We start from the raw sequence: 14,919 nt of genomic DNA, 5'->3' as shown, positions 1-14,919 counted from the left end.
CTCACTACTCAAGGAAGAGGGGGGGACATAATATTAAAAGTTCAATTTAATTCAATCGCTCTGATTCACATTAAGAGCCTGAATTAACTGAAATTGGTATTAAAACCGTGCGTGTAGTGTGATCTGAATTGAAGTGACGGGCGCTCAGATACTGCCAAGCACTTACAAATAGCGTTGACTCACTTGGTAATTCCAGTATTAACAAAAATATTATGTTATTCCTTGATGAATTCAGCTACGATAATTGTTTTCACTTTTCTTCACTTGCATATTGTTGTAAAAAAATGTGAATTAAATATTATTGAAACACAGTATGGTCTACCTAAAATACAATTTTTAATTATGAATATGAGTAACCAGTATAGAAGAAAATTGTAATGAAAGAAAGTGATATCAATTTACCAACTAACGTAAGACAGAAATTGTTGAAAGAAAATTTCATTAAAAATGTACGTTTTCAGGATATTTTGAGACTCTGTTTGCTACTGTGCTTGTAGGTATGTATGTTTCGATGCCATTTGCTGTGCACGATGAAAGAATCGATAATCCATTCGAACGTGCACTCGATACAAGCATGCCGAAGCAGTAACACGAAATTAATGACGAGACGAGTCAGCGGCCGCAGCTGCAGCACGCACGAGGAACGATTTCCCTTCAAGAGAAGAGTGTTCTGTGCTTTTACGTACGCCCTGTCCAAAAATTAAATGAAGCTTCGACCCACCTTCAAATTATATTTCAGATTTCCTCCTGAACCAAATAATTCATCTGCCTATCAACCTCCTAGCTGATTTTCTTCCTCATATATTTCCATGTATTTTTCTTCGTCCTTTATCCTTATTTATAGAAGTTCATCTAAAAAAGAAATTAAGTGCTAAAATAGATACAGTAGGATAGCAGACGTTGAGAGACCAGGCTGATAAAAATACATTACACTTTAACCTATTAGAATGCAATAAGAATAGAAACATGACGAATTTTCAGAGAAAGAACATACCTAACATGAGAAAAATATCTAATACGTAATACTAACAGAGAAATCTGCGGAGACCAAAATAAGAACGAATCGATAGATCTAACATTCTAACTCAGATAACGGCAAGATAACAAAATTTTAATATTAAATGTATCACGCTGGTTTTCGATCGTTTCAATGATCATGTTTGATCTTATTATTCTAGGTCAGTGTATCAGGCATCGTGTCGGTAAATCGCAATGATTGAAATTAACCCATGGCCACCAATTTTGCACCAGCAGCACTGTTAATTTATCGACGCCGTTTCGCTGTTTCATTGCTAATCGCAATTAATTACAAGCCCTGAGAGGCTTCACTGAACTATGACCGGTTAGTTACGAGATTTCATTATGATCATCAGTAACCCTATTAGTCTTTAGTACACGGCCGCAAATGCTAGTTTAATATCGTTCATAATCGAAGTCACTTCTTTCCAGCCACCTCCCCTCCCTCTAGCGTCTCTCTTTTTTCTCTTCCTCTCTCACGAATTTACTTGTAAATGAGAATAGTTAATGAAACTATAACGAAACTGGGTCGCCGGTTCGTTTCTCTCTCCAGCTGCCATTTATTATCCGTTCTCGTTTCATTTTTACCCTTTGTCTCGGGAATACGTGCCATTGGGTCGCGCAGGAAACGAAATCCTGCAGTGAAAAAATGCGAAGGGATTTTCAGAGGGCTTGACAACGTCGAAGTGCCGCATGCAAATATATATAATACGATCACCATAAATTCGTCGAGGATCCCTGCACTTTTCATCTCCTTTTCCTGCCCGGACACGTTACTGCGACATTTTCCCTGTTTTACTTCGTTCCAAAATTAAATTTTTCTCTCGTGGAAAATTAGTGAGTCCTTCAATTCTCTCGTTATCTTCATATCGTAGACAATTAGAGTACCTATAGATTTAATTTATAACGTTAATTTTATCAGACTATGTAAATGAGAAGAAGAGGCTTAAAATCTGAAGGTTGCGAAAGAAAACATAATGTGTATACGTTTCTTCTACTGTAATCTTCATTTATATTTATAGAAATACTAACAAATAAACAATGTGATCATTTGATACTTGTAACAATCCAATATAATAAGTCTGACAGCAAGTTGTGGAACAGAAGTGTAATAGTATTTCACTAATAAATATGTAACAAAATTGCATTTTGCAAGAAGAAACCTAAGAATCATATTGAATTTACTGAAGAATAAGTTTTTACTATTCTTCCCCATCTATCAGTGAAATTATATCATTTCCAATTCTGGTGTTTACTAGAGACACCCCGTATAACATGCCGGCGCGTACATAAAAGCCAATCGGGTGACGGTTGGATCGATATGGTCGTCGGTTTCTCTCCCTTATTCCACGAATATATCGATGCTCCACATTGTGTTTCTTTCCCTTACGTACACTGCCTTCTCTCTTAAGGTCTTCGTACCTTACAATGACTTTCAAGTCACAGTAAGGAAAGAGAAAGATAAAAAGGATTAGAAAAGCGCGCACTTCGCGATCAAATACTCATTCTTCCTAAAAACTGTTGATTGCCCTCGAAGAATAACAGAGAACCCCGCAAAGTGTCTTAATTTACTGGAGTTTCCATTTAAAATTGCTTAGGTTTCCTGGAACCTAAAATTCAATCGAGGAATCAAATGTAAATCAAGATAAAGCTTATCTAAAACACAATTTTTCGATATTAGGGTACTCCACGATATGAAGATATGTCAGTACCCAATTGTAAGTCAGTCTTTATGCAAAGTTATATGAATAACACTTCAGGCGATAATTCCGAAAAACCGATAGCTGAACAATATCATACGACATCGTTGTTGACTTAAGACCAACAAAATTTCCGTATTATCTCGTGGGAGAACATGCAGTAACTTAATGAATCACAGATTAATGTATGACGATATCAGGAGGTGCATGATATAATTCAAACCGAAAATTTCGACAGGCGCTACATATGTGGCGTTCTGAATGCAATGCCATCGCCTCAATGAGCATTTATCGAGATACGTAACAGAGAAATTACCGGTGATAAGGAATTTTTATACATCATCTGCGTTCTCTGTCGCAGGCATCTAAATGGTACCGTTTATAATTTATAAATAACAGAAAACATTATGAAATGCAAATGTCATGCAACGAGCAAAGGTTAAATTGAACGATAAAGCCGGTGTGTATTTTCGAAGCTGCTCCTGGCAAGATAAGACGCTATCGAAGCCAGTACAGCTTATAGATTTTCATTGGAACTTGCCAAACTCTGCAGAAAGCTGTCACGTTTCAGCCGCAGCGAAAGCTTAATAAATAATTGCCAGGAAATTCTTTTTCTGAGACCTATGCCTTGGGAAACAATCTCTTCATCTATCCCATATACATAAAATTATAGTTTTGGTAAATAAGTTATAGTAAAAAGTGTTTTTTAAAGCAAGATAGTTATTACATTGTATACTATAACGAGTTATTTCGGGTATTTTCAGTTTCTTTACTATCCGTTTAGAGAAAAGCCAGCATGGCAATATTTTTATCCGTAAATTCATTCCACGGATATAGGGGAGATTTCACGGGAGAAATAGGTGAATAAGACGCCGCGTTACGAGCACATATATACACCACCTACGAGTTTGCATCGAGATCTATGTGCATTTCCGGCGGTTTACCGTTATGTGCATATATAGCTAGGAATTGGACCACAAAGTAGATAATATTGCTCCTCCAGACTGTGCGCATCGCGTTTCGCTTCAGACCACACAAAAATCATCCTCCTTGATGAATTTTACAATGCAAATACTCATCGGCAATCTCTTCATTATACCTACAAAAAGCAACGTATCATGAGAGAGAAAATTGCGCAGAGAAGAGACAAAAATAAATTACGACTACAAAACTATTATATTCTCTTGTATCCTTGCAATTAAACGATCTGATTCGTTGATAAATAACAAAATTACAATACTATTACAATATAACTTATAGAAGAGTTGGTTTCTTATTTTTAGAGTTGTATTCTAACAATAAGAATATTAATTATTCTAACTTCTATCTCCTTCGGCCTTCCCAGCTGTGCAGAATTGAATAGATAGTTTCTGTAATACGTACACCGGTCAAGGAAATAAGTATTGCAATCAGTAAATACGTAACATAGCGTTGCGTCCTTAATAGGTTTCTAAGAAGCGTGAAATTCCCGCGCGTTGGCCTTTTACTTAAACGACTATCTCATTTTTCCTCTTTTTATACATAATTGCCTATTTTTTTTGCTTTCAGACGTCCACCGATGCATTTTTTCTAATGTCAAGAACATTTTTCAATACACAATTTCCTTTCTAAATTATTTCATGCTTTACAAAATCTTCTTTCGAAGATTTTTCTATTTCTCTTTAATTTATGTCTTTCTCTTTTAATATCTAAATAGTAAAGTTTGAACATGTAATATAGAATTATTAAACGATAACTACTTTCTACTACTTTACGTAAATAAAATTATAGCACATTAACGATTTAATTCTACTGCAATCGACTTAATTTAACTTAATTTAACGTTATTTTTTCCAGACGATATACAAGCATACATAGCCTAGAGGCTTCACGGATAACGAAGAATGTTACGTGCAATTACGTGTGATAACTGGGAGTCATTCTCCTGTGAGAAAGAGAACCGATGATATGAGACACAAAGAATGAGCAATTTGCACGATTCACGGTATCGTGACATAATCAAATAGACTAATATAATAAATAAAGTTAAACTAACCATAACACAATGTTACTATACTAAATATATAATATTTCTTTGATATCTGATACATGATTCATTCTCTGAACACTTTCGCAAAAACATAACAAAGAATTGTCGTTATTCATAACAAATATCCTACTGAAGAGTGATACATCAAAACTAAAGTGAACTCTTAATTATATTTTGAACAATGAAATTCAACTCGGTCAGAATTTCCTCAGCTCTTGTCAAAGGTTCAAGATTTGTCATCTGACGGACAATTTAAACATTCCTACACAAACTCATACTCTCATGGTGGCAATAATAAAACAAAGCATTGTTTGGTCGAGCCGTGGCCGGTATAACGTTGTATTCTCTTGTCTCCTCTTTCTCTCTCTCTCTCTCTTGAAAAGTGGAACACTACGAAGATAACGTGTCGGTTGAAACGTTTCTACCGTAATCATTACGTAAACGCATCGGCAATTACAGATCCATAGTCGGCCACATATCGTGCAATTAAAAAAGCCAGTGGTACTCTCTCATATATACTTCGTGATAGTAAATATACATATATTGGCTTATAAAGTATTTTAACAGCTATACAAACTTTTCATGAATATATTATGCACGTTGTACAAACGATGAATATATTGGTGAGGTTTGAAATGTACAGAAGGTACAATGTATTTAATGCAAGTATATATTTCGCAGAGATCATAAAAATATTTAAATAATCTTATTCATATTCAGTATCGTAATAAGCCTCAATATGCAGTGAGAATTTTTAATACTCATTATAATTTATAAGACGACTATTCATGCTGTGTATACTAGTTTTTGTTACTAAACATATGCTTGCAATAAATATTCAAAATGTTACCTATTTTTCAACAGTATAATCATGATATAATCACTTGTGTTTCATAACAGAGTTAATGAAATTTCAAAATGTTCTATGTGACACATATAATATATTCGTAATTCTGTCAGAAGAAAATTTACAATTACTTTAATGAAAGAAATATATGTAATGAGTGAGTTGAATACTAGTTAGTCGAGCGGATAATTTTTCTAACCAACTTTCACGATAAAAGGGAACCGTTTGACAGCTTTATCTTCAGGCAAATATTGATCTGTGCTTTCCCGTTAATCGAGCAGGTTAACGCGTGCTGATCCAGCTCCGTCGAATCGGCTTAAATCGAATAACCCGTTCTAACATCGCGGTCATCTCTTCTTCAACGTTATTCGCTAAAAGTAAACAGTTTCATTAATATATTACGATTCGAGTCGTAGTTTTTGTTCGATAATATAATTGAAATATAGAATTATGTGTGAACCTGTTATTAACATATTCAGCTACGTACAATTACTATTTGTCTTCTTTTATAGCATCATTAAATTCTTCTTTATCTAAGTTGAGCAATAGGACGAGAAGAAATAGAAATAGGCAATAAAAGTTTGTGTACACGTTCAGTTAGGACGAAGAAATTTGAACAACTACGTGATACAGGTTACAATAAAAGCGATAACGTCAACGTACATCGTTGCAAATAGCAAAAATTGTTATCTTTCTTGGGATAGAGAAGAAACTGAGAATTCGTCTCAAATGAAATATTCAATTATATTGAATTTTTCACTGAAACATTGAACGAAGAAACCTGTTTCATTTTTTTAAATCCTGCACAAACAGATATCTATCTAGCTAATAAAAAATAAATCTATCTAAGAAACCTCTGACAATAAAGTAATAATAACTAAATATAGGATATTCTCAGAGATAGGTATAAGACCAACAGATTGTCATCGTCGATTTAAACTCTAAGAAATTGAGAGAAATAGTCTCTATACGTTAACAAAAGCATAGAGGAAACGAATCTTTCACATTTATCAGATCATCGATACCTTCTTTTACGATCATATACAATGGAGTATTTCTCGTATCAATATAGGGAGTATAATTTTTCTTATTCCACTCACAGAACACATTGGCACGCGTTGATCGTTTATTCTGGCGCACCCTGTATATGCTACGGAATAAATAAGTCGTCATTGGTATGTAACAATTCGTAGATCAAACGCACCAACTACGACTAATCATTTTCCAACAGCTTAGTTTCTGTCGAAGATAATTAGAATGTAGAAAATTATGGACGTTCACACTAGAGAAGAATGGTGCCAATATAAAATTCTGCTGGTGTATGGGAACCATATAATAAAAGTAATAATACAACTGCCAAGCATTGTGTAACATTGTATAGTCAAATTGCAGAGAATAGATGTAAACAAATGAGAGATACAAGCAAATGACGTATTTCAGACGTGTTTACTCTTCTAAGGCGCCTTCAGATATTTTTGTTAGATTGAGAGATTTTCTATTCTGGACATCAATACTACGAGTAGTCCATTTGTTTAAAGTAGCTAAAGAGCATATGAATATTGTTATAAGAAGAATTTTATTATACAAGTTTTTTTAATTATTTATAAATACAAATAGATATTTGTAACCTTATTTTGTTGATTATTATGGACTCATTTAAATACATACATATATACCTATATAGGAAGATAATATGGAATTAGGTTCTAATTCTAGTATATGGTCCAAATGGAAACAGATCCAGTGTCAAAAGCGTGAATTATGGACCTTGCAACGAATACTCTGATTCTGAGAATGAGTATTATATTTGTAACTTCTACAATCATTTTTTTATTAAATCTTGTTAATTTATTAACCAGAAAACAATTTATTTTACCGTGTACAATACAACCAATAATAAAGAAATGAAGAATACCAAACTGTAAGTACATCATAAAATTAAAACTTTGAAAAGTATACTTTTTAATTCAAATTTTCCACGTCTGAATTAGGCACAAATTAGGGGTTAAAAACAACTTGGGATTCTATATGATGTTCGGTATGACCTTCTCCTTTATAAATAAGAAAACTATATAAACGAACGACACAACATACCTGAGGGATATTGGAGTTCAGTTGACGATTCAATGAGTCCCGTTCCTTCTCGACCTCCTGCAAACGCGCTTCCATTTCATGCAACCGGTCCTGGTTTTCGCGCAATGAGTCCACCAGCTTGTCCCTCTCGTCGAGCATCGAGACCATTAGTTGCTCGAAGTTCGCATCCTCACCGGAATATTGCGAACTTCTCTGGCTAATGCTGTCCTCCGCGATAGTCGGCATCACGTCGCACATCATATTCCACATTTTGCGTATCCTACTACTCTCTCTCACCCTCCGGCACTGAAACTCCACTTCAAATATACACGCAAATGAGAAACAGACGAAACACGCGCGCCGGATATAATATGGACACTCGCGTGCGCGCCAATGGCAACGAAAGCCGCCTTCCGCTTCCGATATCTATGTACACATATAGATATATGTATATATATAAGCACTTATATATGTATACATATATACAGTGGTTCACGGAAGTATTTGAACAGCTATTATATAGAAAACTTTTAAGTATATATTGCATGTGTTATATAAAACAAGTTGAAATTTAGTTAGCATTGTAATGAGAGACTGCCATGATCAAACTATGGATGTTTATGCAAAATCATATTTTTAATAAAATGACAAAAAAAAATAAAACCTGCGTAGAGATGCGTTTCACATACTAAATATTATAACTTGCTCTTTACTTCTCATATTTTATATATTTTTTCATGTTACATTCATTCTGTACACTTTTACATTTTTAAATTTTCCGTAAATGCATAAACATCTGCCGTCTAATCGTGATTATCCCTTTGCGGACGGAACGGTTCGAAGTCAACCGCGCCATGGGACCAAGCTGCTGCCGTGATAGTCATTTAAAATTGCCAGCGCACATTTCTGCATAGACGCGATTTTCGTTCATAGCACTCCAAGATGTCAAATTTTAGACATATGTACATGCACAGATTCTCCACAGGATAAATAAGATGACACACATATGAGTCTTTCAGCTCTATCAGTTGTTTTCGCCAAACACATATACGAGTTCCTTGGCCAAATTGATAGTTTACGCATATATGCGGCGGCAGTCCGCAAAGGGTTATATTGATCAAAGTTGGAACCAATCTGAAAATGTATATAGAAGTTACCAGATACTTAATGGAAAATTAGTACATAGCATGATTAGCTATCTTAAGTATATATAATGTTAAAGATAGACGCAGTAACTGTTTAAACATATCCATGATCTGTGTGAAACATGTACTTTCAGTACGTGTCTTGTAACTTCTATGTATATATAGCACATCTTCAAATTCGTTCCAAACTTTATCAATAGAACCACGATAGTCGAATCTTGTAACAGTATTAATAAAATCTCAAAATGCAGAAGTATAATACATATAATATATTCATAAAAAGTGTCCAGAAGTATTCGAATATGCCCATGAGCCACTGTATAATTACATCTATATGTACATGTGTACCTTTTAGTTCGTTTCGAGCTTTTCAGTTAGTCATTTTCTCAACGCGATTTTCTTCGCTTGACCGCGCTTTCTCTTTCTTTCTCTTTGATTTTCCTCGTCTTATCGGGTCAAACTCCTATCTACTTCTTTCTTTTTTTGTGTCACAACGTTTCGTCGATTCTAACGACATACACGCGTCGGGAATATTTCTTATGTGTATTATATTTCTTCTTCAATGGCGTACCGTTTAACCACTAAGAATTTTCAACAATTTTTCTTTCTTCCTATTCTTCTGTCTCACTCGATAGAAATCCGTGTCTTTCCACTAGTTTTTTTGTTTGTTTATTTCTTTAACTAGAAGCTACCGGCGAAATCATCGCTCGAATAATTTATTCAGTCCCAAGTTCAACATCACTCTAGCCACGAGCCTGTTCACCGTCATTCAAACTCGTGTCCCGTTTCCACCGTCGGATGATACATTGTTAGCAACTGGATATTGTTTACGGAAGGGGATCAATCGATGTGCGAAAATATACACACACAGTCGAGATAAAAGTCGTAGGCGAGTAGAATATTTTTCCCTTGAGAAAAATCGATCGGCTCGTATCGTGATAGGAAGGATGATTCGGTGCAGACGCTCGATTTAATTTCACCATAAATACGATATAAATACGTAAACGACTTGTTGGTTGAGTTGACTCAGTTTTGACAGATCGTAAATTAAATCCCACTGTGGAACCGTACGTTGAGCATACTTATCCTTTATATGTTCTACGTGCACGCGTCTTTCTTTTCCATTTCACTCATTTCCAAGATACGTGAACTAGTTTTCGATCGAACAGAGTCGACAAGGAGCTGACACCCACGATGCACGCTCGACTCTCTCCTGGAGCCGGGCAAATCAGTCTGACACCCGCAAAATATCCGTGAAGAGCACAAGAACGATCACTGGACAGACCAAGGTTTACTTTCCACTTCGATCTCATTCAGACACAATTTCAGCCTATTCAGATATTCAAATGTATATATTTATGTATATAGATCACTGATAGATTAAGAACAGAAGAAATTTCGTTTTACGGGATAAAGAGATATATGTACATATATCGTGGAGTTCGGGTTGCACCGCTTAATTTGACTCGCCGACTATTTCACCATTTATTATCACCATCCGAGACTCGCGGAATGATCCCGATCGTACGTAAGAGTAGTGCGCGAGGCACGAGTCAGCGTGCAACAATCGGCATTTCGATGGCATTATCGCGGAGAAGCCGAGTACTGACACACCTACAGTTCGTTCCTACCGCCCAGCCTCTACGCTACTCCATTTCCGATACCAGCAGCCATTTTGCGCCGTGACGTCAGCCTTCGTCCTCGAAAGTGCGCCCGACTCCGCCCGAATGTCGTACGACTTTCCTCCGCCGCGTTTACAAACTGCGATGAAATGGGAGATTACTTGTGGCACCACAGTTACGGAATACCGCCACATGAGAAACGCGGGACATCCGAATGGCCTTTTAAATTAAGCGATTTTCAAATGATATCTGTAATTTGTATTAACCTGTAATTAAATTTCTTCTTATGTCTGTAATTATATTCATTGTCAACTCTAATTCTCTCTCTTAGTATAAATATAATATACAGTGCCTCTAAAAAGTAATGGCGCACCACAGAATTCAAAGGATATATTTGTCAATTTTGTGTTGTTAAATTCTCTATTTTGAATGTCATCATAGTTCAGACAAATATTAAATTATATAATATATTTTTACTTTCAGGCATATTGTGCAAGCTGCTTAAATTTTAGAATAATAATAGAAAAATATATATGTATATATAAATCTATATACGTATGTACATATTGTACATAGACGAACCCAATCCGCACGACGGTCGACAATGTATTAAATCAATCATATTTCATTTATTTCAAAACTAATATATATATTTTAATTAATACTTAAAACAATAAAGAATATGAATTATTTTGAGAAGTTGTAAATATTAAGTTAAAGCATTTTATGTAACGCAATAAATATTCAAAGAAAGCTTCTTTCTTCTTTAACACTTGAAATAATTAACTCCCAAAACTCGAATCTTCAATCGATAGGAATGTTTATTTTCAAAGTTCGAAGAGAAGATTTATCGTTACAGAATGCGATAATTTTGATCAAGTCAAAAGAGAGGGAAAAAATCTAGAGGGCTTAACTTTCCGAAAGATGGAGACTGTGCTACAGCGTGGGATGCTGGATGATCAATACCGACCTCTGAGTCGTATTTTGGACCAAGTTATACAGTCAAGAAAGATAGAGACGAGTATCATGAAAACAGTAACGCACACTTGCACGCCAGGAACTACGGGTAAGTAGCCCTAGCTTCGATTAAAAATATCCTTCAAAAAAAGTACAACTTAAATCACCTAACAAAATGTTCCAAAAATCTCTGCACCCTTCTCTCAAAAGAAAAAAGACATTTTACCTTAAATGTTTCCATTTTCTCCATTCTATTGTTTTGTGAATTACCATAAATAAAATTAATATCCTTTTAATCATTGATAATGAATAATTCCCTTAAAAAATACCTCCAAAACGAAAAATTTCTGTGACAGTGTTTTGGAGTAAATTATTTGATTATTGCATTTGAACGTCCATATTTCCCGATTTATACTTTATTCGTCCAAGTTTTAGATCTACCGGAATGTGATTCGATCGAGGACATCGCTGAATCAGTAGACGAACTACGAGCGAAATTGGCGAACATGAAGAGATTGATGGAAGAGCGGCGGGGTACCACCCTGGGTGAGATCAGCGCAAGGAAGAGAAAGGAGACCTCGGATATTATAGATGGCTACTTTTTATCTTGGATATTCGGCTCGGCACTCGTCGTCATCTTGAGTATCAGTTTCTACGCCTTTTACAATCTCTATCATGCAGTCCTGAAAAAATTTCCATCATCTCATACGGAATTATAAACAGACAGTAATCTTCATTTTCTAAAACCATATCTTTGGTTGTTTTTTTTTCAGTAATATCATATAAACTACCGTAACAATTTGCAGGATAAGAATGGAAAAATTTTTACACTCTGGCGAATTTGTGCTGACAAACTGTTCAATTTGGATATATTCTTTTAAGATCAATAGATGACAAGCAAAAAGATGTGTCCAAAGATCTCAAACTTCTTGCCCAATTCTCAAGAAGTATGCCGGCTAGTGATTTCATTTGATATTAAAAATATATATCTATCCTCTGGGATATAATAATGAAACGTCTGGAATAAGAGAACAAGGTAGAAAGAATTTAAGGAACGGACAGAATGGCAGGAAAGTTCCTTTCATGTGCACTTAACAAGCTCAACGAATATTTTATAGCGTTCATTCAAATCGAAAAATACTTCCTTCTCTGTTCACTACACATTTCTCAAGGAACTGTACTCTCATAAAGAAAATTCAGTTACTGAAAAATTATCACAATATGCATCGGGAAAGAAACAAATGCCTTAAAACATCTCTCAGCACTATTCGTTTTGGAGAGTTTGTATGAACATGTAATTTCATGGTTATGAAGAATAAGGCACTTAAAATGGAACAATTTTGAGATAAAAAGGAATACTTTAAAAAAAACTATGTGACCTCCTTATTTTTATTCTCATTTCAATAAATTGAGTATATAAAATATTTTCTTCTATCTCCAAACAAAATGAAGTAAAGAGGTCTGTTTTAAGAATTAAGTATTCTTCTGACTTCAATATATTATACTACATGTAAAAATTACTTTTATGGTTCTTGATTCTTCCTTTACTTTCTCATCATATAATACGTTCTATATCATTTAATGTTTAAACTTTAGTACAGTGTCCTGGTTATCTTTAAAAATTATCTACTTCATCGAAAATATCTACAATCATCGGCAATCAATACGTTAATTGATAAAATAGATGTAATCTATTTGACATTTTTTGTCTCAATCATAATCGTATAATTCATACGCGTAATCGAAATCCATTTGTCACTCGAATTAAATTTTAATTTCTCAATATTAATTTGTACCATGCGATTGAACGCAAAGGAACTTCCATACTGATCATTTACTCGAATGTATATATTGTGATTATTAAATAAAAATTATGATTCGATCGAAAAAAAAACTCTTTTCTTAATCATTCGATAATACGACGATTTTCGACAAAGCAACATTTAGTAGCACTTTTTAATTACTCACTCTAATTTTTGTTCTTCAATATGAAAGGCAATACTGCGAACATTTGATTAAAAATAATTATTATATATACAGAAAAGTCGATGAAATTTTTCATGGTAAACTGAAACACCTCACGCGATGGTGTCTTGATTTCTCGATACCCGAAGCTATAGATTGAAAGCGCCAATTAAAATAATGAAAATCTATTTTTAAACAAAATAGAATATTTCGCAATAACGTACAGAATAATGTTTTTTTACTTTCCAATTCCTTGGAAAAACCACTCAGCATTTTCTGATAATCTTCTTGTTGCTACAATTGCATTGAAAATTATGACGTTTATTATTTTTATATGTTACTAATTTTAACGAGATAGAAATACTACCTTTAATACTTCGCTTCTAAGAGCTTCTCGTCGAATCGATAAATTCGATATTTGATTTTGCAGTGTTCTCACCTATCAAATGTAATTATAATTATATAAAACTAAATCGTCATTCTTTTTAATTATATGTTACTCGAACCTCATGTTCAGTTTCTCGAATGTCCTTTTTCAATTCGATCATCAACGAGCGATATCGATCTCGGCAGGACGATGTTTTATTTTCCAGATCAGTTAACGCCTTTTCTGCATTTTTTATTTCACATTGCGATTTCTGTAACTATGAGTATTACAAAACTAATAATATTTCTTTCATAAAAAATTAAATTAAAGCAAAATGACGAATTATTTTCTCACCACGCGTTCTTTTTCTGTAAGCTTTTCCGTTAACACTTCTAATTTATCATCTACGCTCTCGCGACTCTAATAAAATAAGCAATCGTCAGCATTTATAGAGGTTGAAGTTACGAGTTATGAAAAATTAAAAAATATGACAAAGAAATACGATATAATGTAGTATGATAGTAGATAATATGTATGGATGTTTATGTGTTTATGGAAAATTTGAAAAAGTCAATATGTGTTCGGAATGCACATAATATAGAAAATATACATACGTATGGGTATGTAATTCAAAGCAATGCGCTCACTATAATATTTATAGTGAATAGAAGAAATTTCTATTCAGGTTCCATTGTTTTAATTACATACATAAAGATATAAAATTGCATAAACATCCGCAGTCTAGTATTAACTTTTCATTGAGAAAAACTTCCTTTAACTAACTTCAGTCAGAAATTTCACATCCAAGTTTATATCTTGGGGTACAATCTAAAAGACACAATTTATGTTATAACAATAGAATATTTTGAAGAAGATGTAAAAGAAAATAGCATTAATAAACTTACACATCTTCTCAATTCTTCTGTTTGAGCATTGTACTTTGTTACAAATAACATTATTAGTTAACATAAAATACTGTCAATCAGAGCAAATAAAAAAATTCTTACCATAACCAGAAGAAAAGTGACAACGCAATAGATGACAAAGATAAAAATGCACATTAGTTTAAAGGTAAAAACTGCGAATAATATGAACCACATTATGAGCAATTTTGTATTAATAGCTGTTCCTAATAAAAATAATTATCAAAAGCACACGAATAACAATTAGAAACGCTTAAATTTATGGAAGAATTCA

General features: G+C 34.0%; 3 protein-coding genes across 16 annotated transcripts in view; 1 reads left to right on the top strand and 2 right to left on the bottom strand.

The window, feature by feature from the left end:
- The window catches only part of LOC122574804 (liprin-alpha-1), a 41,796-nt gene extending 31,294 nt beyond the window's left edge, over nt 1-10,502 (bottom strand). For 3 of the 11 annotated variants that reach the window (XR_006319195.1, XM_043742850.1, XM_043742856.1), the window contains exons 1-2: nt 9,160-10,502; nt 7,688-7,983 (exon numbers count right to left, since the gene is read on the bottom strand). Coding sequence is in view for 10 of the 11 variants with exons in the window: in XM_043742850.1 (XP_043598785.1) it covers nt 7,688-7,936 (249 nt within the window). In the remaining variant the exon portion in view is untranslated. Of the gene's footprint in view, nt 1-7,687; nt 8,093-9,159 lie in introns of all 11 variants that reach the window. The other 8 variants (XM_043742854.1, XM_043742848.1, XM_043742853.1 and 5 more) reach the window with 5 other exon arrangements.
- A 437-nt stretch (nt 10,503-10,939) lies between these two features.
- Nucleotides 10,940-13,237, top strand: LOC122574822. Of its 2 annotated transcripts, none has more exons than XM_043742905.1 (3): nt 10,940-11,499; nt 11,820-12,116; nt 12,197-13,237. In XM_043742905.1, exons 1-2 carry the CDS (start codon nt 11,358-11,360, stop codon nt 12,107-12,109), a joined length of 432 nt encoding a protein of 143 aa, XP_043598840.1. In that variant the 5' UTR covers nt 10,940-11,357; the 3' UTR covers nt 12,110-12,116; nt 12,197-13,237. The 2 variants fall into 2 exon arrangements, with proteins under 2 accessions (XP_043598840.1, XP_043598841.1); XM_043742906.1 differs by having other exon boundaries at nt 11,826-12,116; nt 12,197-13,236.
- Nucleotides 13,238-13,362: 125 nt separating this feature from the next.
- Nucleotides 13,363-14,848, bottom strand: LOC122574818. Of its 3 annotated transcripts, XM_043742899.1 has the most exons (8): nt 14,730-14,848; nt 14,628-14,660; nt 14,506-14,550; nt 14,077-14,142; nt 13,862-13,999; nt 13,723-13,794; nt 13,580-13,649; nt 13,363-13,504 (listed from the first exon to the last, which is right to left on the bottom strand). In XM_043742899.1, exons 1-8 carry the CDS (start codon nt 14,820-14,822, stop codon nt 13,449-13,451), a joined length of 573 nt encoding a protein of 190 aa, XP_043598834.1. In that variant the 5' UTR covers nt 14,823-14,848; the 3' UTR covers nt 13,363-13,448. The 3 variants fall into 3 exon arrangements, with proteins under 3 accessions (XP_043598834.1, XP_043598832.1, XP_043598833.1); XM_043742897.1 differs by having other exon boundaries at nt 13,434-13,649; XM_043742898.1 differs by having other exon boundaries at nt 13,434-13,649; nt 13,862-13,993.
- Between the last annotated feature and the right edge of the window lie 71 nt (nt 14,849-14,919).

The sequence above is a fragment of the Bombus pyrosoma genome, linkage group LG14 (genome assembly GCF_014825855.1).
Source record: "Bombus pyrosoma isolate SC7728 linkage group LG14, ASM1482585v1, whole genome shotgun sequence".
NCBI classification, from domain to species: Eukaryota; Metazoa; Arthropoda; class Insecta; order Hymenoptera; family Apidae; genus Bombus; species Bombus pyrosoma.
Note: the sequence above shows the minus strand (reverse complement) of the source record. Positions and strands in the feature narration are given on the sequence as shown.

Bases quoted from the DNA above. Each gene is read 5' to 3' on its own strand.
- LOC122574822 (XM_043742905.1), top strand. From the start codon at position 11,358: ATGGAGACTGTGCTACAGCGTGGGATGCTGGATGATCAATACCGACCT. The intron at 11,500-11,819 runs GTAAGTAGCCCT...TATTCGTCCAAG, and splicing joins TTGCACGCCAGGAACTACGG to TTTTAGATCTACCGGAATGT.
- LOC122574818 (XM_043742897.1), bottom strand. From the start codon at position 14,822: ATGTGGTTCATATTATTCGCAGTTTTTACCTTTAAACTAATGTGCATT. The intron at 14,000-14,076 runs GTGAGAAAATAA...TAATACTCATAG, and splicing joins TTACAGAAAAAGAACGCGTG to TTACAGAAATCGCAATGTGA. The intron at 13,650-13,722 runs GTAGTATTTCTA...ATGCAATTGTAG, and splicing joins TTAGAAGCGAAGTATTAAAG to CAACAAGAAGATTATCAGAA.